Below are 23580 nucleotides of genomic sequence, written 5' to 3'. Positions count from 1 at the left end.
TCAACACCAGAAGGACTAATAGTTTTGGTGGAGTCCAGAATAAAACCTACATTATTTAAAAACATCTCCACAAAGTAAAGTTCTCTAGGGAAAGTGCAGAGCACAGCCTTTTTCCCTGCAGCTGCATTAAAAATAAAATTCACCCATTGCCTACAGTGATCTCAATCCCTAAATTCAAACTAGGAAATCAGCTGTCATCAAGAAAGTAACCTTGGTATTTTCAGCCACCAAAGAGGAGGATTCCTGACATAGCCTGGAGCTCCTCCATCACGATAACACTGCACCAGCGATCCGTATTGCCTTACGTGGGAATATGCCTCCACCAGTCCCCAACTGGCCCCGGGGAGGATGGGTGCACAAGCAGGTTTGACTGGTATAAGGTATGATGGGTGCAAGTCGTAGCCTATGCCAAGGCTTACTTCACATACCCTGCCATCCCACGATACGATCAAGCCCTAAAAAGACTTTGGCAAGACCAAACATATCTTAAGAGTGGGTAGTAGATCCAAAAAGAGTTAGCCCGTAACTACTGCTAGCAAGCAGATGGATAGGTCCATAAATGCAGGTGTATGAGATTACAGCCCAACACAAATGGTAGCTGGTCTCAGTTAGCCACAAGGTTCTCTCAGTTTAGGTATTTTTACATATTTCCTACATTACATACATACTTAATCCCTAGTTTCCTGCATGAATAGAGCCTGTTTCCAAAAACCTGATGCACATTTTGTGCAGTGGGTTAGAGACAGCAGGAATTAAACAGTTCAGATCCTGATCCAAAACAAAAAAAGCCATAACCACGCCATTATTGCAGCCCTGGTTTTGGCTGTCTCAAAGCACTTTCTGAAACTAATGATGAGTTTCAGCTCTGTCCCAACATTGGAGCAAGCCCACGTGCTAAAATTTGGATAGGATTAGAAAAAGAAGGCGTCTCAGTACAAGCAGCAACTTCTTACTTCAAAGATACGACTGCAATGTGTAACTGTACTAATGGGGAGGAATCGGTGCTAATTTTCATTCCTGTATTATTCACTGGCTCATTTCCCTCTGCGGTTCATACCTCACCAGAGGCAGCGATGAAGACCCATCCGTGGGATTATTCCTGTTAATGAGCAAATGGGAAAGAGCCCAGAATGACTCTCAGTTTCCAGACCGAGTTACAGGGATTGGCACTCAAAATAACTATCTATTTATCTGTGATTTGAATTTGTTTTAGTCGGGAAATCTTGTTTAGGCTCAGCTTTTATCTCAGTTCTTTAGTCGTCACTGTTAGAACACAGGCACATCCTGGTGAGACGGGTAACAAGCACAATGCTGCTATGGGTCTTTATATAATTTCCCTCCATCTGTAACTCTCTAATCCTTTCCTTCACACAAAAATACGGCTTTGGTGACACATACCTAAGCACAAGGAATCTGGGATCAGCTCAGCATTCTTTTACTTATTCTAGACTCCATTGCAAGACTTCTTCATACCAAGGTTATAAAAGTATCTGTGATAAAGTTGCTGACTCAAGCTTTTTTCTCTCATGTACCACACCTCTGCAATACAGAAATGAAAGGTTACCTGCTCCATTTTTGCACTCAGCATCTCCCAGCTCCTCTCCCCCCCTCACTCCCTGGGCTGGTGGAAATTTTTCCTTTGCAGACTAACAGTTGTGATGCTCCTAGCAAGGGGACTCAACACTGAAATGCAGACACTGCTTCTCCACTTCTACCTACTTGAGACTTTTTCCTCCCCTCCTCTTGATTCATCACTGCCCCTTTCATCTCCAAGAGCTCATACTCAAGAATGCCACAAGCCCAGTTACTTGGCTTCTTGCTCCTAGGTGCAACTCAACCTTCCTTGAGCATCAGTAACCAGAGCTCAATTTTCCTCTATTCTCCCTCCCCATTTAAAAATCTAATTTCTTAGTACTATCACAGACTTTATCACTCTTCCCCCACTAGCACCACTCAAAGCCACACAAGTTTCTCCCTTTCCCATCAGCATTACACTCCACACCTCCTGGTAGCAGAGACATGAGAAGAAGCCAAACCACAGGAATAAGTGCTGGATGGCAGCAATGCCAAGAAACTTTCAGATTTCCTGTTGGAGCACCTATGGAAAATGAACGACTTATTTTTCCTTCATGTGTTCCCATTTATTCATGCTGAACCCTCCCCAGTGTTTCCTGTCTTGGCAGAAGCTATATTTGCTGTATGCAAAACTGTCACGGTTTTAAAGCTGGGCCAGCTATTAAACCTGTGGCAGATGCCCTCTGTTATCCCCCCCCCCTCCCCCCAAAGGGAAAGGGAAAAGGGAGAGAGACTTCCGGGTTGGAAAGTTAAAACAGTTTTAATAAACTATAATAATGAAAAAGAGTATAATAATAATAATAAAAATAATCAAATATATACAAATATATATATACAAAACCAAGATTGAGCTCCCCTGAAGTCAGCCACGTCACCACCGGCACTGCAGGGCAGGCTCCGGGAAGGCCCAGGCTGGGCCTAGCGACGGTCGAGAGCTGGATTCAGGAATGCACGGATCGGGATCGGGGGCAGCAGGAAAACAGACGGAGTCCTCCTTGGACACCGGCCATAGCAGAAAGAGAGCGAGACCCTCGTGATCCCCCCGCTTTATACCGAGAATGACGTGTATGGGATGGAATACCCTCGTTGGTCAATTTTGGGTCACCTGCCCTGTCTGCTCCCCACTGCAGCTGCGACCCCCCTTCGGCTCTTCATTTGTAAGCCGTGAGGAATTCAGCAGTGACCTTGGTTTCTCTAAGAACAAGTACAGCAAGAGCCTTACTGCACAACATCCCTACCAGTGCCTCAGTGATAACTACAAACTTTGAGCGTTATCAGTCCTGGAAGCAGACACTGTCTGCAAACATGCAGTTAGTTTCAGAAAGTGCAGTTACTTAGAGGAGACTTAGCTGAAAGTAAAAATCACTGAAAGGAAAATCGGCCTGGTTTAGGCCAAACCAGGACAAAACCCCTTGTTTAAAAGACACAAGACAGTCATATGCCATGATGGCAATTGCCCCTGGATGTTTCCTGGGATCACAGCATCAAATAGGTTGTATTTGTATTATTTTAATCAAAAATAATTCTCCCCATCTGTCAAGAAGTGAGTTCAAGAACAATATTTAAAAAAAAAAAAAAAAGAAATTCTTTAAATGATTTCAGAATTTCTTGAAGATCACTTATTTTACTATCAACAGAAATAATCAGAATTCAGAAACTATCTGAAAAACCTTGAGTAAATGAATCCCAACGCACTCAAGAAGTCACATCTACCGGTTATGAGAGGCCATACACCTTTCTAAGTACTTGTATATATATTATTTCAAAAGACACCTCGCAGTATTAAATGTAGTATTTATCAGAGCTACCAAGTGCTCTGATATCTAATATATATCTAGTTACTTATTTATGAACTTAAAAGCTTTTTTTAGAGGAAGAGGTAATCCATTCTGGAAAACTTGGTCCACGTTTCTGAACCTGCTGATAAGGTTTGTGCCAACAGATCTGTTATTTCCATGAAGAGATGCAGAAGGTATTTCTATACTAAAAAAATTGTGAATGAAACTTCATATATATACTTAACACATGTAAAATACCTGATTTTTAAAGATGATAGAGATGGATATTTTTTGCAACCTTTTTCTATCACATCTTCATTATATTTTCCTTCCAATAAATCAGAAATATTTTTATTTCTCCTTGATTTCTTGTAACAAGGAGACTTCATGCATCATTTGGCAGCTCCGTGCAAGCAGTTTCTACTTGAATGTGCAGAAACACAGCATGCTATTTACATTGCCAATTGCAACACTTTATTTTCTGTGTAAAAGCTTAGATTTCACCAATCATGGCCTTTTTATTAAAAAAAAAAAAACAAAACAAAACAGTCTCTGAAGGCAAGAACATTATCCTGCTGCTCTTAAAGCTGGAGGCTAAATACAGATACCACGCTCACAGCTGGCTTAAGTTGATGATAAACTTGCTGGGATTTCATGATGCAGCCCCAAAATTTCAGCTTCCCAGTGACAGGGTTAATGCACAAAATCCCTCTGTCTTTTAATATAATATTTTCCAGGGGAATGGGTTGATTAGCCCTCATTTGTAGAAAATGCATTGCTCACCGATGTTCTTCTGCCCTGTGGAAGCCTTTGAGGATTCTTCAAGGAGACGGTTGGGTAGAAGAATTGGCCAAACGTTAAGTAATAGTAGAGAAGGTGAGTTGTAATAATTGAACGACGCCAATGCTCAAATACCAAAATACACAGATCACATATTGCCATCTGCTCCTACTCAAACACGTCTACTTCAGTGTCTGTTGCTGCTCTCAGAGCAGGTATCAGCTCTCCTCAAACATCTACCCCTTCACAATTGCTTTCTAATGGGAGGCCACAGTTACAGGGAGACATTATCCCTGGAAACACTTACTGGAGTCTGCAAACATCCATGCTCTTTTTTCTTTAAGCAAGCCAGACATTATTAAATAGGATACAGCACATGACTGCAGAATTAAGAGTTGATATTCCACATTTAAAAGGTTTTAGAAACAAAACAAGAGCTTGCAGTAAACTAACCCCATTGGAATATGTAGAAAAAAAAATTCCTGGAACATGCATCTCTATTGAAATAAGACATACCAGAAAAACTTCCAGAAAGCTCATTATAACTCTAGAATTTCACATTTCCAAAAAGCACAGCTCGCCCTGCATTCCCACCCCTGCAAGGAGAAAGGAAGAGCTGAAAGTATTTAGCAGACATTAGCATCTATATTCCGCAAGTGGCGGATGCAAAGGAAGGGATTAATTTCCCCTAACAGAAGCCATCTAAAAATTAAACAGCTGATAGTCATCTTGGCGGCTTCTTTAACTCAGATTAAAATAGCTGCTATGTACAGGTCTCCCTTTCTCCCTCCCCAGAGGTTGTAGAAAGCACTCGAGTGCCAAACTTAAATAGAGGGCTAAAATTAAACCAGAGGTATCTTACCCTCAGCACAGCTCCTGAATGCATGGCTCAAATCCAAAGCTCGCTGGAGTCCCTAGAAAAATCACAGTTGTAATTCTGGAAGGGTAGTTTAGTCCTCTGCTGCTGCTGCCCAGAGGTTTGGGGAGGTCAGGACGACTCAGAGGTGCTGCGGTAGTCGACCAGAGCGACCTGTCGTGCTGGCTGGCAGCACATCCAGCATCCTCCAGGAAAGCACGCCAGCATCCAGTCGCTTTGGTTCAAAAGGAGAGGCAAACATGGAAGCAAGCACGGTGCTTGCACTCTCAACTCCTTTGCTGAGATTAATTGCTTGTGATATCTTTATTGTTTGATACTGCTGACCCCTACCAGAGCAGCATTGCCCTGCAAAGGCACACTCTGAAAGCATTCAAACAAGCATAACTGAAGTTCAAATGCAGGAGTTATAGTCAAATCCAGAAAAAGGTCCAATGAGGGAGAAAAGGAAGAAAAAAAAAAACAAAAATAGAGTTTAAATTTGTCTGTGACCTCCAGCCTGAGAGCACTTTTCATTGCACCCAGAGGAGAGCAGAGCCTGACCAAACCAGCTTCTCCTCCCGACAGCGGCACCCTGCATGACCCCCACACTTTTAGTTGGGCACCTGAAGCAAAGGGGGTCCCACTAACATCACCCCAAAGGTATGGTGTGGTAGCGTAGGTGTGTGCAGGGTGCTCCAGCAAGCGTGTGAGCAACAATACAACCCCCAGCTGCCAGAAAAGCCTTTCTGGATGAGTGAGTGCAACCAGGAGACATTTAGAGATGTAAGGGGGGGCTGCAGGGTTAACACTTGGGAAGAAGTCCTGGAAAGGAGCCCCTATTTTTATTGCTGGAGCAAAACCCAATATAATGTTTGCAATGGAGGGCTTTGCCCTTTACTGGTTGCATATTTGGCATCCAGCTGTCAGGGAAAGGTGCACGGGGAGCAAAGCAGGAAAGAAGCTCATCCACTTTTTTTTTTGTTACACGGCACATGCTGGTTTTCCATGCACGCTGCCAACTCCACACAAGCTTTTTTTTTTTTTCCTCCATGTTACATTGAGAATCAAAGCTTAGATGCAAAATGCTGCCCCTGATGAAATGTGGAAAGAGCCCAGGCTGGCTGCTGGTGACTGCTGCTATTCATCTGACTAAGCAGCATTTGACATTTGGGCTTGGTGAGTTCTCAAGTTTCCCTCTAGTAAAATATGGGCTGACTCAACAGCAGCCAATCTCAGTCAGAGGCTGCAGATGATGCCGGAGGGAGGCAAGGCGAGATATGCACACATCCCAAATGAGAGAGCACACTGCCTGACTGCTTAAGCGCAGCTCCAGCAAGCCTGACCTCAGTCGTACCAGATGCATGGAACCACTGCCCAGTCCTCCTGCACCTTCCGGGGATGGTGTTCAGCTGCAAATTCCTCTCTTTTTTTCACATTTCTTGGTGGCTTGTACTTCTTTCTGCCTTTCTTCACCCCGTTACAAGCGTTTTGTGTTTCCTGTTGCTGCGTGGTTTATCTTCTGTTGTAATCAGAGGCAAGTGGAAGCTGTTTTACAAGACCAGCATTAAATTTCCCAACCCAGGTTGAGCTTGGTGCAATATAACCGGCAGCATAAAAGGAAATCCTTTCTGTAAGCCAGTGTTTCAGAAGAAACACGGTTAAATTGAAATCATACCAAAAGTGACAGGCTTGCAGAGAGCTGTCTGCATGTTGCAAGGAGCCTGAGCCAAATCCACAACTCAGACATGTCTTCCCTGGATGGAGAAAATCCGAACCAGACACCAATACCACAGTCAAGTCTTCTGAGAGGTGTAACCCACAAAAAAAAAAAAATCCCACTCTGGGTGGATGTGTCACTGCCCAAGCACAGCGAGCCAGCTGGAAGGAGCTGGCTGTAGCGTGTTTTCCTTTGATGCCTAAAGCTTTAACTATGATTTACTAGAGAACCTTTGGGGTACTGAGAAGATCTATAAAATCCTTTAAGCTTTCCCTACCTTTGCCGCATCCATGTGTTTCCCCATGCTGAGATTTTTGCATTAAGTATAAGCAAGGGCTAACACAGTGGAACTGTAGCATAAATAGCACGAATGCTAAAATAAGGGCCATTGTAAAGGCTGTTAAAAGTATTACCTGTTCCTAATTCGAGTACTAAAATCCTCCTCAACAAAATTTAAAGCAGATTTGTACAACACAAGTTTTTCAATAAGTAAAAATCCTTTATCACCTTCTTTCACTCACCAAACCCCTCATGACTGTTGCTTGCATCACCATGCAGTCTACCACCTCCTAACAGCACTGTCCCTCAAGACCCGCTTGTCACCCTCACTTCCACTTCTTGAGAACCCCCGTGAGTGGAAACGAAATTTGCAGAATTGGTTGCATAACACATGCAAAATAAGTTGAACACAAACGTAACTACATCTCTTGGATGACAATAAGCTTCTATGAACCCTGAAGCCCCAGCAGACATCCACTCATCCAAAAAGCTGTGTAGGGACCCTGACCTCAGTCCCATTGAAATGAGTGGAGAAAAAAAAACATTAACTCCAGACCACAAGCACTGTTGAACACTGCAAACCCACGGTTCATAAACTGTATTTGCCAGGTATCTCCATGTCTAGTCTTCAGGTGGTGGATGGCCTCATCCAAGGCTGGTTTTCTGCAGCAGAGCCCCAGCCCAGTGGCAGGCATCAGCAAGACCTTGGGCAAAGCTCAGCCCACCACTGATCCCATCTCTTTGGAGGAGGAGATGCTGGAGCCCTCTTAAGTGGCGTCTCAGGCCATTGTGTCTGCCTGTGATCAGCCATGGGATGTGACTGCAGGGACACACAGCTTTCACGGGTGCTGCACCTTGTCACAGTCCAGTCATGCAAGATATAGCAGGTTCCTGAGCACAAAGTATACCTGAGATAGTCACCTCTTCTGCAAACACCAGCTGGGCCTTTTCAGAGGCAGTTTTGGGAATGCTAATGTGGACAAACGATGGCTATGCACAGTCTAGCCTCACTGGCTGCATGAAACAGCCCTATAAGAGCAGCTACAGAAGCAATTCAGGGCATCTTGAGGGATATAACTGATCTTCTAGATCATCCCAAAGAGCCTCTGCCAGCTGTGAAAACTCTACAGCACATCCTGACCTCTCCTTGCTGCTCTGCTTGGCTGAAGGCAACAGCCCCAGCACATTCAGTCCCTGATGAACATCCCCCAGCCATCCAGCCTGCAGAAGACCTCACACCAGCTGACAAGCGAAGGAGCTGTAGGTGGTGATGGAGCAGGTATAATCAGTGCGCATCGCCTGCCAGAGAGCTTGCTGCTAAGACCAAAGACCAAGCCCAAATACAGTCCAAAATAAACAACAGGAGAATCCACTTCTCTGAGGAAAAGTTTGTCCAGGTCATGCTGTTGAAACCTCAAGTGTATTACAGCAGAGTAATACTGTCTTGACAGGCACTTCTGCCATTTTGAAGTGTTTTAAGCACATCTACAAAACAGAATAAAGAGGTCAAACCCAGGAGAATGGCCATGCCTTATACCACAGGCTGATCCTGAGTCCTGCACATTTGCTCTGTCTTTAGTAATCATACACAGGTGAGAGGGGACTACCACAAATCCAGCTCTGAGTACTGACAGTGGTGTAATTCTGTGTCTCATAAGAAAGAGAGAATTAAGCCTTTCTTTCCCCATTTTTCATGAATGGTACAAGCTTTAGTACTCACATTTTTTTGGCTGTCCCACAGTAAGATGAGTAGGTTTAACCCTAGCCCATAGGGAGACAGCAGGCTGGAAGGGCTTGCATCCTAAGGCACGCTGCAAGCAGTACATCTGAGACATCTCCCTGGAGGGCAAGGAAGGAGACCAACTGTCCTTTAAAGTCACACATAGTTTTCCTTTTTCTAGCACTAAACTGCACTCCCACCATGTAACCTTAGGGTTGAGACTAAGTCCCAATCAAGTTTAGCAACTACATTCCTATAAGTGCATAATTGTGCTTCTATCATCTAACCATTGAGACCTGAAATAGGAGGAGAGGGATCTCATTTACTCCTTCCCAGCATGGCCATCAAACCATCAGCACTACATACACACATGCAACAAGCAGCTCCACACATCACATAAAGTGTTTTTAAAAATATAGTTGCCATCACTAGAACATGGTTTTCCCTGGGAAGAGTCCTCCCTTTGTTTTTCAATCACAAACTTTCATGGCTAGAACAGGGCAGGGGGAGCTCCAGTTGCAAGTTTTCTAGCAGTTTAACAAATACCTTAATAAAACTTCAGCATATTTATGGTGGTTGTTAACCTAAAGGATTTTATTTATATCAAACACATGCTTTAAACATTTGATAGTCACTTCAAAACATGCCAAACTGACCCCTCTACTAGCCTCAACAGGGCTCACAAATCATAAGTTTACAAAGAAATAAAACTTCCCCTAGGACAAACACCAGACTGGACAAATGCATTTGTGCAGCAACTGCTAAGAAGGCTCATTACTTAATTAGACTTTGTGAATGCGACACACACCAACATAACCTTACCTTACCTCATCTGGGATTCAGACTATGTGCTCACACAGCAGTTACACTACACAAAGAAATACAGTAGGGCTCAAGCACCAGGTCAGGATAAATCACACAGTTACACAAAACAGTAAGGACCTACATGTGCTCTTAAATCCACATTGCAATAGCTACATCCCCATTTCTAGGGGCTGAGGATCCTGGTCATTAAATACCTCCTTTGTTGGCCTGGGACCCTTTATCACAAGTAGATCAGGAGCTGTTTCAGCTGGTGATGCTGCATGTGACTGATTTGAATGTCAGGTGTTGGATCACACCATGGAGCTCCCCACCTGTAACCTGTTATTGGCCAATGTCAACAGCAGTCTTCAATTGCTCAGGTCCAGATTGGGAAACAACCATCTAGCAAGCCTGGTGTGAGGATAAACTTCAGGGTTGGAATGGAAAATGAGAGCAGGGCCATGAATTTGAAAGTCAGGTTTTGATTAATTATTTAAAATATGCTGGATTCTGACATCCATTTTATGCAATGTGCTACAGCATTGTGCTGGGCATCTATCCTGGTACTATCAGTAGTATAAAATAGTTTAACGAGCTCTCTCGCACAGGGAGTCATTTCAGAAGTTGAATGTACTTTGTTTCACAGAAAAAATAATTTTCTACTCTTCAACTTTTAGCCAAGAGTTGACCTAATAGCTCTGCTCCTGAATTCTATCTGGAGCTTGACCCAAGGCCCAAAGGCTGCAACCTACTGACTTCAGCTCAAGCTTTGCACAAGGGAATATGTTGAGGAAAGCAGCAGGTAGAAGAACGAGCGAGAAGGACAGGAGCTTGGGAATCCAGCCTTTGGGTGCTTGTGCTGTGCTTCTGCAGTTCTGCATCTTGCTTCCAAATGTCCCTTGTACTTATTTTTCTTATGCAGTATGTTCTTGAGATCCATGGATGAGAGACAAGAACAATAGGGGCTCACCAACATCAAACTGAATTGAAGAATCTCCTGATACACAAAAAATCTTGCTTCTGCTGGCAGTCCTTGAGAAGCAGGCTGAGGTATGAGAGTAAGTTCACCACACCTGTAGCAATCTCATGGAGAGGCCCATTCCAGCGGCGGCACAGCTAACTCTTGCTCTAGCTACCTAGCTATCTCCAGACGTTTGTACCACCTAATGGCATAAATGTCTAAGCAACAAGTACTGTGCACAAGGGGAGAACAGGGAAGGAAAGGAAGCAAGAAAAGAAAAAGAGAACATCCCCATATGGTAAGAGCCCCAGGCTACTTCTCCATCACATGCACTGATGGGAGTCACTGACGCTCCCCGCTCCCTCTTCTTTCCTAGGAGAGTCACAGTGAAATCCTTCCCATCTCAGAAGCCAGTGATTTACACTGGAATTACACAGGTGATAGCGACATACCGCAAATTCTTTGGGTTTGATTGGCTCTAAAATGATTCTCAGGGCATCTATTTTTAGGCTTGCAACCGCATTCTTCCACGGCACTCAATCACCCTGCCTCCCACCCCAGTACTGGGCAGAGCAAGAAAAGGCAGCCACTGTTGGATAAAGACAGAGACCAACCCTCCAGCACAGGAAACAAACAGACTTGAGCAAGGAGCAGACCTGCTTTGAAGCACAAGAGTCATAGGTCCCCCACTGAGATATCCGGAAGCCATTTGAAGAGAGCATCAGCTCATGAAACACAAAGCGTTGAGCAATATGAAGTTGTTGAGAACCTGGCTGCTGACAGCTTTAGTGCATGGTCATCATGTTACTGCAACCTTAGGAAGAAGTCCCTAGAGGAACTCACGCTCCGTGTGCTGGTAAGGGAGAAGGTACCTGGAGGAGGCTGAAAGACATACTGCAGCGAAGGACAAGGGCCACGGTCACATCAACCTGCATTCACTGATCTTCTAAAGTCACACCTAACTCTAAGTAGGCAAGCAATTGTACTAGATGCAATGGGACTAATCATACACAGAAACCAGGCTTATGCTCGGGTACGTAGCTGATCACAGCTTCCCCCTGAAGCAAAGAGCCTAATGCACACACTTCTGCAGAGAGTACCAGGACTTGGAGTTCCCCATCTCCAGGACGTAATGCTATAGGTACAGAGGCCAGAGACAGGACATCCCTGGTCCTTGCATACAGCACCTGAATCTCACCTTTTTTTTTAGAAATAGGAGTAAAGAATAAATACTGGTGTTTGTGTAGGGTATTGTTCTGTGTTCAACACCTGCCTGTTGCCGCTTGTCTGCGGCAAGCTCCGTTCGGTTGCTGACTGGCCTGAGGCTATCCGCACCCCAGGGCCATTGAGCACAGACACCAATGTGAGGATGCAACAAATGGCGTTTATTTAACTGCGCAACAGCCTTATATAGTCGTCTTGTCCCGTACGAACTCGCGCGACACTTGCACATCCTGCTCCTTTCGCCACGCCTACCTTCCGTTACAGCCCGAGATTTTCCGGTTGCCGTACCCTAATCTACCTACATTTCCCCCTCCCCATGCTTCAAGTCATGCGAAGTAAAGTGTATCGCTGATTCTGGAGCCTTGCGTCAAAGCGTAAGCGTAGCTGGCGGATACAACATCCCGAGCCCAGGTTCTCCAGTAAGATTCCCCTGCAACTCCTGGGATGCAAAGCAAAAGCAAGCTAATCATGAGCACATTGTTCAAAGCTTTTGTTTCACTCAGCAACGGCTGCCGTTCCTCATCTTTCTTGGCGCCCCGCCGCTTTACCAGACTCTCTGTACTGTCATGACTCCTCACGTCTGAAGGTCGAGGCTGGTGCTGTTTCGGCTTCCCCCACAGGTACTCTCAAACCTGGTTCCCTGTGTCTCGCAGAGCCCGGTCAGAGAATGCCAGCCTTGATTACCCATAAATCCTGCTCTCTGTTGTTGTGCCAAAAAGGCTGTATTGACCATTTGTTGCACAGTTTTCTGCAAACATGCAAACAAATAGGGTAACACAAGTAGGATAACGCTTATTATAAACATTCCTATAAGCAGACTCTATCTACAAAACATGCAGTTTACTTCAGAACATACTGTTATTCTCTATTATTCTAGCTGAAAGGAAAATTACTGACAGGAAAGCTGATTCTGTTTAAAGGTAACACAGATCAGGCCTTTTAGAGCCTACTCTGAGGCCTACTCTTGCTAAACCGTTGCTAAACCATCTGGTATCAATTTCCCCCTTTTGGAAGTAGTTAGATTTATTATCTCACTACTTCCATATACTATTCTCAATGATTGTCTTAACACAACCCACGCAGATCCCTATGATAACTATAATCACAACTACATAAACTATTCCCTCTAATAATGTTGCTAACCATCCTTTTAGAGACAATCCACCGTACTCCTGCGCCTGTAGAGACAGAAGCATAACCTCGACCCATTAGTAATAGTTCCCCTGGTCCCAACCATTCGTTAGTACCTGGTTCCCTATACCACACTTCGCCTTTGTTTTTCACATAGCTTGCTCCCTGTCAAACTGCCTCCCAATGTATTACAATTGGGGGTCGCTCCTTATCTCCTGCTAAAGTTAAATGGTTAAGTACATAAACAGCTTTTGCAAGTCTCTCAGAAGGTTCAGTCACTTCTCCCCCTTTTTGTTTTTGCAGAAGCTGTTTCAATGTACTATGAGCACGTTCCACAATCGCCTGACCCGTAGGCGAATGAGGAATCCCGGTGACATGTGTAATACCCCATAGTTGACAAAATTGACGAAAAATCTGTGAACAGTATGCTGGTCCATTATCAGTCTTAAGTTGTTGTTTTAGGATGAAAAGGTGGAAAAACCCATTCTATGATTTCCTGTTTAATGTCCGGCACCTGTACAGTCATTGTAGTAGAATTTGTAAGGTCAGAAACCAAAGAGTCCACTCGAGCATTGCCTTCTGCAATAAACCCAGGCAAATTAGTATGATTTCTTACATATAAAACATAAAACAATGCAGTTCGGATTTGAATTTCTTGCCACAGAGCTCGCAGCAATTCAAAAACACACTGATTACATATATGCTCTATAACAGATCTATCCAATTGCTTTATAATGCCAGCTACATATGCTGAATCAGTAACCAAATTAAAGGGAATGGGAAAATTCTGAAATACTTCTAATACAGCTCCTAATTCTACCACCTGAGGTGAACCCTTTTGTTGTACTACCATAGATTCCCACTTGCCATCAGAATACCAGACAAGGCCCGCCTTGCCTCTGTTCCCAGATCCATCCGTAAAAATGGTAATTCCATCCACAGGAGTGTCTGCGCACCACACTCCTGTGGCAATTGGAAATTCCGCACTCAATTTTATAACAGGATGGGAGGGCAAGTGGTAAACAACCTGTCCCGAGAAATTCTCCATAGCTGTTTGCAAAGCAAAGCTATTAGCCACACACCACTCAAAATATTGAGCTGCAATAGGAACAGTTAGTGATGCAGGGATCTCTGGCCACAAGCTCCCGACATCGCATCCGTCCTTTGATGAATAATCTGTGCCAATAGCTCTGTAACGAATCTGATCATTCTGAATTCCATTGACCAATTATTGCATATGGAATTTGCCTATCAAACAAAGTGATAATTTGTATTTCCTGATTCAAATCAATACGATGTACAAATTTGGAATGTAGCCTGCTTTCTATTTCTGTAATCAGTTGCTGTACCTCTGAAGTAGTGTGTCGTGGCGCTGTTAAAGTTGTGTCCCCTGCTAACAATTGGAATAGAGACTGCAATTGTGACGACGTAAGCCCCAAGTACGGCCGCAGCCATAACTTGAGCCTTATGTTCCACAGTACCCACTTTTGCACATGCCTTTATCATAACATTCAAATCTGTTTTTCCAGGTAAAGCTTCAATGATCTTTTGACAATCAGCATTAGCATTATCCCTGTTTGCCACAGGTCCAAGGCTTGGCAGCCGCACAGGTTAACCCCGTGTGGAAACACCAGTCCTGCGCTCCCTGCGGTTCGGGCTGCGAGTTAACTGCTTAGGCCTGGAACTGGTTGGGAAGATTCATTTGTGTCAGCACACAGTTCTCCCCCCCGTTTTTCTCCAGTTTCCCTGTACTCTGCAGCTGGTTGTTATCAGCTGACCTTGAGCATTATACTGAGACCTGCACAGCTTCACAAAATGCCCCAGCTTCCCACAGCAATGACACATCAAAACAGAGTTATCTCTCCCACTCAGCTTCAACTTCTTAAGGCAGTTTTTCTTAAAGTGACCTTCCTGTTCGTATGTATAACAACGATGAACTACCTTAACTGCTGCCGCAAAAGTTTTTGCTAAATGCTCCATCTGAAATGTGGTGGTTCCTACTTTCTCACAAGCATCCATTAGCTCAGTTAAGGTGGGGTTACGATTTGCCATCCCTGCAACAACTTTCCTGCAGTCCTCGCCTGTGTTGTCCTTCGCTAACTGTAGTGGCAATGCTTCTTTTACAATTTTCCAATCTAACAGTTGCCAAATATTTCTCCCCTCAGGACCCACACCCACAATCACCAGATACGCTTGTGGAATTATAACTCCTTCTAATAACGCATCTCGAATGACCCCTTTCCATTTCACTCCTCCCTCACCTCCCCCCCTTCCCCTGTATACGCGGGCGGATGCTGACCCTCTCCCTCACCTCCCACATTACCAGATGGACGCAAACCTCCCCCCCCGCCCTGATCTAAAGGTGGAGTAGGGAGTTGTAAAGGAGGTTGAGGTGGCCCTAATACTTGTCCCGAACACAGAGGGGGGTTTTGGGGGAGACATAGTCACGTGTCCCGAGGCGTTGGCTGAACGATGCTGCTGCAATTCCGTCTTTAATTCTTCCAGTCGTCTACCAAGCTCTGTCATGTCAAGTTCGTGTCCATTTCATGATGGTAACAGTCCTTTAAGTCCTTGTGACTCTGGTACTGCTGACTCCGTAAACGGCGAATCCGTTAAAGGTGGATACAAAGCAGGTTTACCCTCCTTCTTGTCCTCCTGCTCAGCCTCATCCGTAGAGAGATCAATGAGCGGAGGAGGGGGTTTCGGAGGGGGTTTCTGCCAAGTCTCCTGTTCAGCGTCTGAATCAATTAGTCCAAATCGAGTTTGTGTTTTAGGGCGCACTACCGGTTCTAATGGATCTGTATCTATTTTACTCGCTCCCCGCTCCTCAGCTTTTTTCGGAGCCGTCCGTACCCACGGTGATAAAGGAGCTGCCACCGGTACAGCCACCGGGGCCGTGGGAGGTTTTGATCCCGCAAACCGTGAGGGGGTAGTAGACGTCTGCGGTCCTAAAGCCATAAAAGCTGTATGTGTGACTTCTCTCTCTGCTTTTATTCCTTTTAACGCTTCGCTAACCAGCCTCCATGTAGCAGACAATTTAAAGGCTTCCTTATCACCACTTGACACCGCATTCCAGAGAGAGTCACCAATCTTCTCCCATAAAGGCACTTCAAAGACATCATTAAAGGTTGTAAAATGTCCTTTATCTTTTGCCCAGAACAGTAACTGCTTTAACGCAGCTTCATCGTATTTAATTCCTCTCTCAGAGAGTATATGTTGGAGGAGTTTCACCACTGCCACTTCTGTCTTGGTCAGGGTAGACCCCATGTAAACACGTCCGAGCCGCATCCCATGTCACCCAGTCCTCCCGCGCAGCCCGTAGCAGCCACAAGATAACTCCCCATGTTTTTAATTCTTTGGCAGAACCCGCTGCCATAGCTCGCTCAGCGAGCTGCATCGAGCACCGCTCCCAGGTATTCGGCTGTAAACAATCAGCCGGTTCTGCCACCGCCCCCTCTTTAACGAGGCGATCCACACACTGGACTACGTCTTTCGATTTCACAGAAATCTTAAACTCCTCGCCCAGTAACGAAATCACCTTTATCAAGGTTTCCATGGCTCGCGAACCCACTCCGACCGCCTGCGGTCCGCCAGTCCAGCAATCACGTCGGGGTCACCATTTGTTGCCGCTTGTCTGCAGCAAGCTCCGTTCGGTTGCTGGCTGGCCTGAGGCTATCCGCACCCCAGGGCCATTGAGCACTGACACCAATGTGAGGATGCAACAAATGGCGTTTATTTAACTGCGCAACAGCCTTATATAGTCGTCTTGTCCCGTACGAACTCGCACGATACTTGCACTTCCTGCTCCTTTCGCCACGCCTACCTTCCGTTACAGCCCGAGATTTTCCGGTCGCCGTACCCTAATCTACCTACACCTGCCACAGTGAGTTCTTGGTTCATATCCATGCTTGCCCTTTCCCTCAATTTCAATCTACTCCATACTCAAGCTACTCCATGCTCTACGTTATACTTGGTCTACTCCATACTCTACTTCCTTATTACCTTCCCTTGAATCTTAAGTATTTGAAGACTGACACTTGCCACTGTTGGAGTAGAAGTCATAAATGCTGAGTTCTGCTTTTTGTTCACCACAACCTTACATGCTTTTCTCCAAAGCAGTCAAATTTTTACCATTCTACCAACTGTAGATTTGCTGAATCTCACAGATTTATTATTACTCTTAAAATATGATTTAGAAGTTTCTGGAGTCTGGTGAGTATACTTTTTCTTAAAAAGAGCCTAACTTTAGTTTTGCGTAGGTGAGAAACTTTAGCCTTGTGAGCATGAGAAAGAACTCCTGAAAATGAGTTGTATAATGGTCAATTCAACGATTAGAGGTCCCGTAAATACAACTTCTCAGTGCTCTGCCATCTCTCAAGTTGTCCCTTCTGTGTTTAAATTATGTTGTCTTCTGCTTCACACTCTTTCTAGATTTTGCAAATCTCTTTTCAAGACCTGAAAAATCTCTATTTATAAATAACCACAGCAAAGAGGAAAAAACATTGTAGTGTAAAATATTCTTACAAGCAAAACAAAAAGCCCAATGATTTTATCATGAGTATCTTCCACTAGAGCTAAATGTTTATAAAGAGGGATTAAGATTTTTTTCTTTCTCCCTGGCAACAGCTATAATAAATACACTGCTAGAGAAAATATGTGAAATAGAAGAGATTCACTCCACACTGAAGAAACATGTTTGGATACAGTGCTGTGAGGAACTTGCAGAAGAATCTAAGACCATAAAAATTCTGAGCTCCAGCTTGCTGCCAATGTTAACATCTTGCAAAGTAAAACTCCTCGTGTGAGTTTTCCTTTGAGATGTAGTCAGATGGTGTTTCCAAGCTCCATCAACTGATCAGTTGGTAACAGGATGGATAAACATTTCACATAGGTTATCAGGCAGCAACACAGAAATAAAAGCCCAAAACCTTTCCCCTCTTCCTGCTTCTTCCACCCCCATAGTTCATAGCTTTTGGCTCACAGAAGCAAAAAAAAAAAACCCAAAATCTGAAGTGTCTAAGTGGCCTGGGGCTAATGCAGAGGACCTGCTGTGACACCTGTGTTTGGGACAGCAATGAACCCTCCAGCCTGATAGTAGCATAGCATGGCCAGGCTCTGCCCTCCTCCACCACCACAGGCAGGAATTTGGTCTGCCTGTGGTTGGTGTCTAGGTCAGGTACCACGATCTCTCCACGGACTGGCACGTTAATTGTCCTGAGCTTGCTGCCTTCAGCTTCTGTGCAACAGTTCACTGTCTTGCTGATTTTCAAAGAGATTAAAGCTGTGGTTTCACAATCATTAATGCCACATTTAGGCAATTCCTGATCTCTCAGAAAACAGATTCAGCCCAGATAGGGTGTGAACATACAGCCCTGCTTCTGTTGAATCACAGTAAGAGCATGACCACCAGAGAAAAAACAATAGCTGCTCTGGCTTAATACCTGCCAGGATGAATTTATCATGCTGACAATTTAAAATAGCTGTAGATTAGCAGCCTGAGTTTACACCTGATCTGCCCTGCAATTCCTATGGCTACAGCATTTTGACCTGGCATTACCAGCCCTACAACTGGATTTGTTATCAAACAGCAGCCTTAAATAAGTTCAAAAATGTTATCTTTTAATCTTAACTCACCTTCCATGAGAAATACTTATCCATTGTAAAACTAAAACCAACAGTCATGCTCCAATCTACCTGTTCATTTCAATTTAATTTTTCATGTAATTGTACCTAAGTCAGCAAAGACATCACTAGCACTAGTTCCTTGTAGCTGTGTTCAGAAGAGGGAAACTGCACCCCCATTACTAAACCCTTCACTTGTGAACTCTCAGAAGGATTAATTTCCCCTCTGATCCCTGCTCAGCATCCCTGTGCAACATCCAGCTGACCCAGTCAGACAGGGACCCTGCTAGGTGGAGAGTTGAGACAGAGCCCTGCCCAGCTTAACAGCATCACACCAAATGGAAAATGTCTGGATTTACAGATTGAGGAAGAACTTATTAGAAATACTCTCACAATGAGGTGAGACTTGCCTGAAACTGTGCACTTTAGCAGCTTCAAGATTTAATATTTTTTTAATAGAATGCTACACAACATCCCACCTTGTTTATTGGAGCTCCACTAGAAGCATAACAGAACTGCTTATATATAATGCAGAAAGGAGTGCAACAGGTAAGTCTATCTCTATCAGGTCTCTTACCTTCTCCCTCTCACGTATAGTTGCTTAGGATTAAGGTTTGATAGCTTTTTTCCTGGACAAAGGAATCATATAATCTATTCTCTTCTTCATCTCCTGCCAGATATAGTACTTCAGTCATCTTGTTGAAAAAGTAAAAAAATAAACACTTTCTAATTCACTTGAAATCAAGAGGCATCAAAGACTCCGGGGGTGTATGGTAGCAAAGATGTGTTGGTATCGTGGCACCTGCCTGTTTAAAACCCACAAAAGGAGAAACGAGACCTGAAATTTTGGGTGATTCACCTTCAAGGTTAACCTAGCATGCACTTATGAGAAAAGCTGTGTTCCTCTAAGGAGGACAAACACCTTTGTAATAGGGTGAGATCTGCAGGGTGTTTAAACCACTCCACCCAGTGGTAGGAAGCTACATCTACATTGAGTAAATCACGCACAGCTTTACGCGGGCAAGGAACACTTTCCACAAATGTTTTCTTTTTTCACACATTTCAAGAAAGACAAAAATCAACATTTTCATTATACTGTATAATAGAGACTACTCACACAAAAATAAAGAATACAACTGAGCCTAAAAAGAAAAAAAAAGTAGTATGCACTTGGTACAATCAATGTATGTAATTATCCCTCTAAAATCTAACACATTTCTTCTGTATCCTCTGCTCCTTCCAGGACACTATTAAACTCCCCTAATCCAGATTGCTCTCAGTAAGATGTCTTCATTTCCCAAAGGCAGAAACACAGTTTTACCATTGTTATATCTGGGAAAGTGGAGAATATACTTTGGAATGATATACAAGGATCAGATATTACTGCTGTTATTGTACAATAAATGATTGGACTTGCTAGTAAAGACAGGCTCAGACGAAATCCTCAAGGCTAAGCACCCCTATATATTGTGGAAGACTGGCTCAGGAATCAAATGTCAATGCTTGTGCTCATCTTTAATAATAATTTGGTGAGAAAAAGCCAATATTCTGAAGCACAGCAAACAATTTTTGCACATGACCTAGCACAGGACCTGGTTTTGCACTTCTGGGAATACCACGCTCTAGGCTTAAAAGTGAAATCAGGAACTACAGAAAAGGAATGCAGCATATTCCTCCAAAACCCAGAGCATCCATGTACCTTGCAGAAGAAGGGCTTCTCCCTGGAGACAAAGTCACTTGATGACTAGTAGTCTACACAGAGTGATTGCCAATGGTCTTAACCGTTCAATGGTTTAACTGACACAAAGGACCCCTTTTGGTAGCAGCCTAACAAAGCAGCCATGTTTCAAATGGGCAACAGAGAGCAGAAGCACGTTTGGACAATCCACACATAACTCACCCTAACTAGAACATCTAAATTGGTTTTAAACCTAATGAAGGGATTGCATCCTCCCTAAGCAAATGGAACTTGTCATCCTTTAGAGGGAGCATTTAGACCACCAGGTATTTCAACCTGAGACCACAGACAGGCAAAAAGAAAGAAATTAAATTTACTCCCAAAACAAGAGCATTTTCCCTTACTGTCCCTGAAAGCAGACACTGAACTTTAAAATCTGGAAGTTGTAGAAGAAGTTGCATGTATTAGAAGTGTAATACATTAAGTTCAGTAAAGGATTTCACTGTTTCACTTTAGTGTGACAAAGCCCCACATCAGAGGCTCTTACAGGAAATGAACAGGATAAAAATTGAATGATATGGGAATAAGCAGTTGGCTCACACAGCAAAGAAAAGTTACTAGTGGGATGTACAATCATCTGTGCTGATACATTCATAAGTTATCTGGAAAATGAGGTGGACATCATGATGCATTTTGCAGAAAATACGCAATTATTCAAGGTGACCAAATTCAACTCTCACAGCTAGAATTACACATGGATCTCAAGAAATGAGTGATAAAAGGGGAAAATGAAACATTATGTGCAAAATAAAGTGCATGAAGGGGATTATTCTTTACTGTACCTACACAGTGATGAGCTCTGAAAGAACTGTTACTACACAGGGACGAGATCTTGGAAAAACTGCAGCCAGTTCTCTGAAAATAAGAGTTCAACGATTATCCAGAGTCAAGAAGGAAGAGGGAATTTGTTATTGGTTATTATGGAAGGAACTAAGAAGAGAAAACATCCTGCTTTATAAAATCCATGTGGCAACTGTATCTTGAACAGTGAAACCCCAGTAACCCTAACTTACTAAGACAGAGTAGAATGAGAAAAACATACTGTGTTAGATGAACATCTGGTTTGCTGCCTTACGGCAGCTGGGTTTTTTTTAATCCATATAAAGAGAGCTAAATATTTCTACAGTCATTAAAGACACTGCATCCATAAAAACCCCAGGGACGGTGATCAGCATATTTTCAACTGCTATCCACCAGTTGTAACAACACTTGCCTTGACCTGAATTTCCTGCCAGGCTAGGCAGTCAGGTTTTGAATAACCTCCCACCTTTCACGATCGTCAGAGCTCATGCCAGTAGAGTGGCAAGAAGTTGTAGATAACCAATATTTTGGTAGCGGACAGAGGATGAGAAAGAGTAAAGGCTGAAGTCTTTGCTACTGTTTTACTCTGTGTTGCACAGTACAGGCTATGGAGAAGTGCGTGCTGTGTCTGACACAGGATCTGTCCAATAAACTGTGAGTATCTAATGTAGACATCTACATCAGAGCAAGCTGCTAGTTGCTCTTGACAGTACAGTAAGCCTAGAGGACTTCAGTGAGTACAGTCAAGGGAGATCTCATTTCATCCAAACATAATCTATATTATGTCAAATGATTCACCAGTTATTTCTCGGCCAGGAAAAACAGTCTCTCCAAAAACAAACACTGACTTACCAAAAGTAACAATTCTCACAGTGATTTACTTTTAAAATAAACAAACAATCGAACACCAAGCCCATTTTTCTATTATATTTATTGTTCTTTTGGGAGGCACAATGGAAATTTCAGCTTTTGCTCATTTTCTTTTCCCTTGCAAAGCAGCAGGGTACAGGTTATAGCCATCAATCTACAATCAGTATATTCTTCAGAAGGTCTCCTATTAAATTTTCATATTTCTTGATGATAAAAGAGGCACATGTGCCAGACAGCAGCAGTAGCTGAAATAAGGATAGTTTAAGCGATAACTTGCTTTAAAAGCTGCACTGACTGCTATTTTAAGGCAGGTTTGGTGAAAGTTTGACAAGCAATTTCCTCAGGAAAGGAAAAGAATTTTCCCTACAGAAATATATTAACTTTGATTGAAAAGAGGCTTTTAGAAAATACTTAATCGGTGTGAAATTATATTGATGTCACACTTCCTTTAGTTAGAAAGACATTAATGAATCTTTTTGTTCAGAATTCAGACTTCTCAGCTATTCCTTTACCTTGCAGGAATGGCACAAAACGAAGGCAGGTAGTGATGCTTCATTGGCACAAAAGGCAGAAGTTTCACAGAATCACAGAATCACAGAATGTTAGGGATTGGAAGGGACCTCGAAAGATCATCTAGTCCAATCCCCCTGCCGGAGCAGGATTACCTAGACCATATCACACAGGAACGCATCCAGGCGGGTTTTGAATGTCTCCAGAGAAGGAGACTCCACAACCTCTCTGGGCAGCCTGTTCCAGTGTTCAGTCACCCTCACCGTAAAGAAGTTTTTCCTCATATTTATGTGGAACCTCCTGTGTTCCAGCTTGCACCCATTGCCCCTTGTCCTGTCAAGGGATGTCACTGAGAAGAGCCTGGCTCCATCCTCATGACACTTGCCCTTTACATATTTATAAACATTAATGAGGTCACCCCTCAGTCTCCTCTTCTCCAAGCTAAAGAGACCCAGCTCCCTCAGCCTCTCCTCATAAGGGAGATGTTCCACTCCCTTAATCATCTTCGTGGCTCTGCGCTGGACTCTCTCTAGCAGTTCCCTGTCCTTCTTGAACTGAGGGGCCCAGAACTGCACACAATATTCCAGATGCGGCCTCACCAGGGCAGAGTAGAGGGGGAGGAGAACCTCTCTTGACCTGCTAACCACACCCCTTCTAATACACCCCAGGATGCCATTGGCCTTCTTGGCCACAAGGGCACACTGCTGGCTCATGGTCATCCTGCTGTCCACTAGGACCCCCAGGTCCCTTTCCCTTATGCTGCTCTCCAACAGGTCTGTCCCCAACTTGTACTGGTACATGGGGTTGTTCTTGCCCAGATGCAGGACTCTACACTTGCCCTTGTTATCTTTCATTAAATTTCTCCCCGCCCAACTCTCCAGCCTGTCCAGGTCTCTCTGAATGGCTGCACAGCCTTCCGGTGTGTCAGCCACTCCTCCCAGTTTTGTGTCATCAGCAAACTTGCTGACAGTGCACTCTATTCCCTCATCCAAGTCATTAATGAATATATTGAATAGTACTGGTCCCAGTACTGACCCTTGAGGGACTCCGCTAGACACAGGCCTCCAACTGGACTCTGTCCCATTGACCACCACTCTCTGGCTTCTTTCCTTCAGCCAGTTCACAATCCACCTCACTATCCGATCATCCAGATCACACTTCCTCAGTTTAGCTTAGGGAATTAGTAATTCGGGCAACACTGCAGTCTCCAGAAT

The 23580-nt window shown here is 43.9% G+C and overlaps 2 protein-coding genes across 2 annotated transcripts in view; both read right to left on the bottom strand.

Moving 5' to 3' along the window:
* LOC137675727 (adenosine 5'-monophosphoramidase HINT2-like) overlaps positions 1–23580 on the bottom strand; it is a 406008-nt gene that overhangs the window by 61101 nt on the left and 321327 nt on the right.
* LOC137675644 (3-ketoacyl-CoA thiolase, mitochondrial-like) overlaps positions 1–23580 on the bottom strand; it is a 69890-nt gene that overhangs the window by 27955 nt on the left and 18355 nt on the right. The window contains exon 12 of the mRNA XM_068421829.1: positions 12379–12442. Within this exon, the coding sequence (XP_068277930.1) occupies positions 12379–12442 (64 nt within the window). The remainder of the gene's footprint in view (positions 1–12378; positions 12443–23580) is intronic.

This window comes from Nyctibius grandis, chromosome W (genome assembly GCF_013368605.1).
Source record: "Nyctibius grandis isolate bNycGra1 chromosome W, bNycGra1.pri, whole genome shotgun sequence".
Lineage (NCBI taxonomy): Eukaryota > Metazoa > Chordata > Aves > Nyctibiiformes > Nyctibiidae > Nyctibius > Nyctibius grandis.
This window is presented reverse-complemented; position numbering and strand designations above follow the sequence as displayed.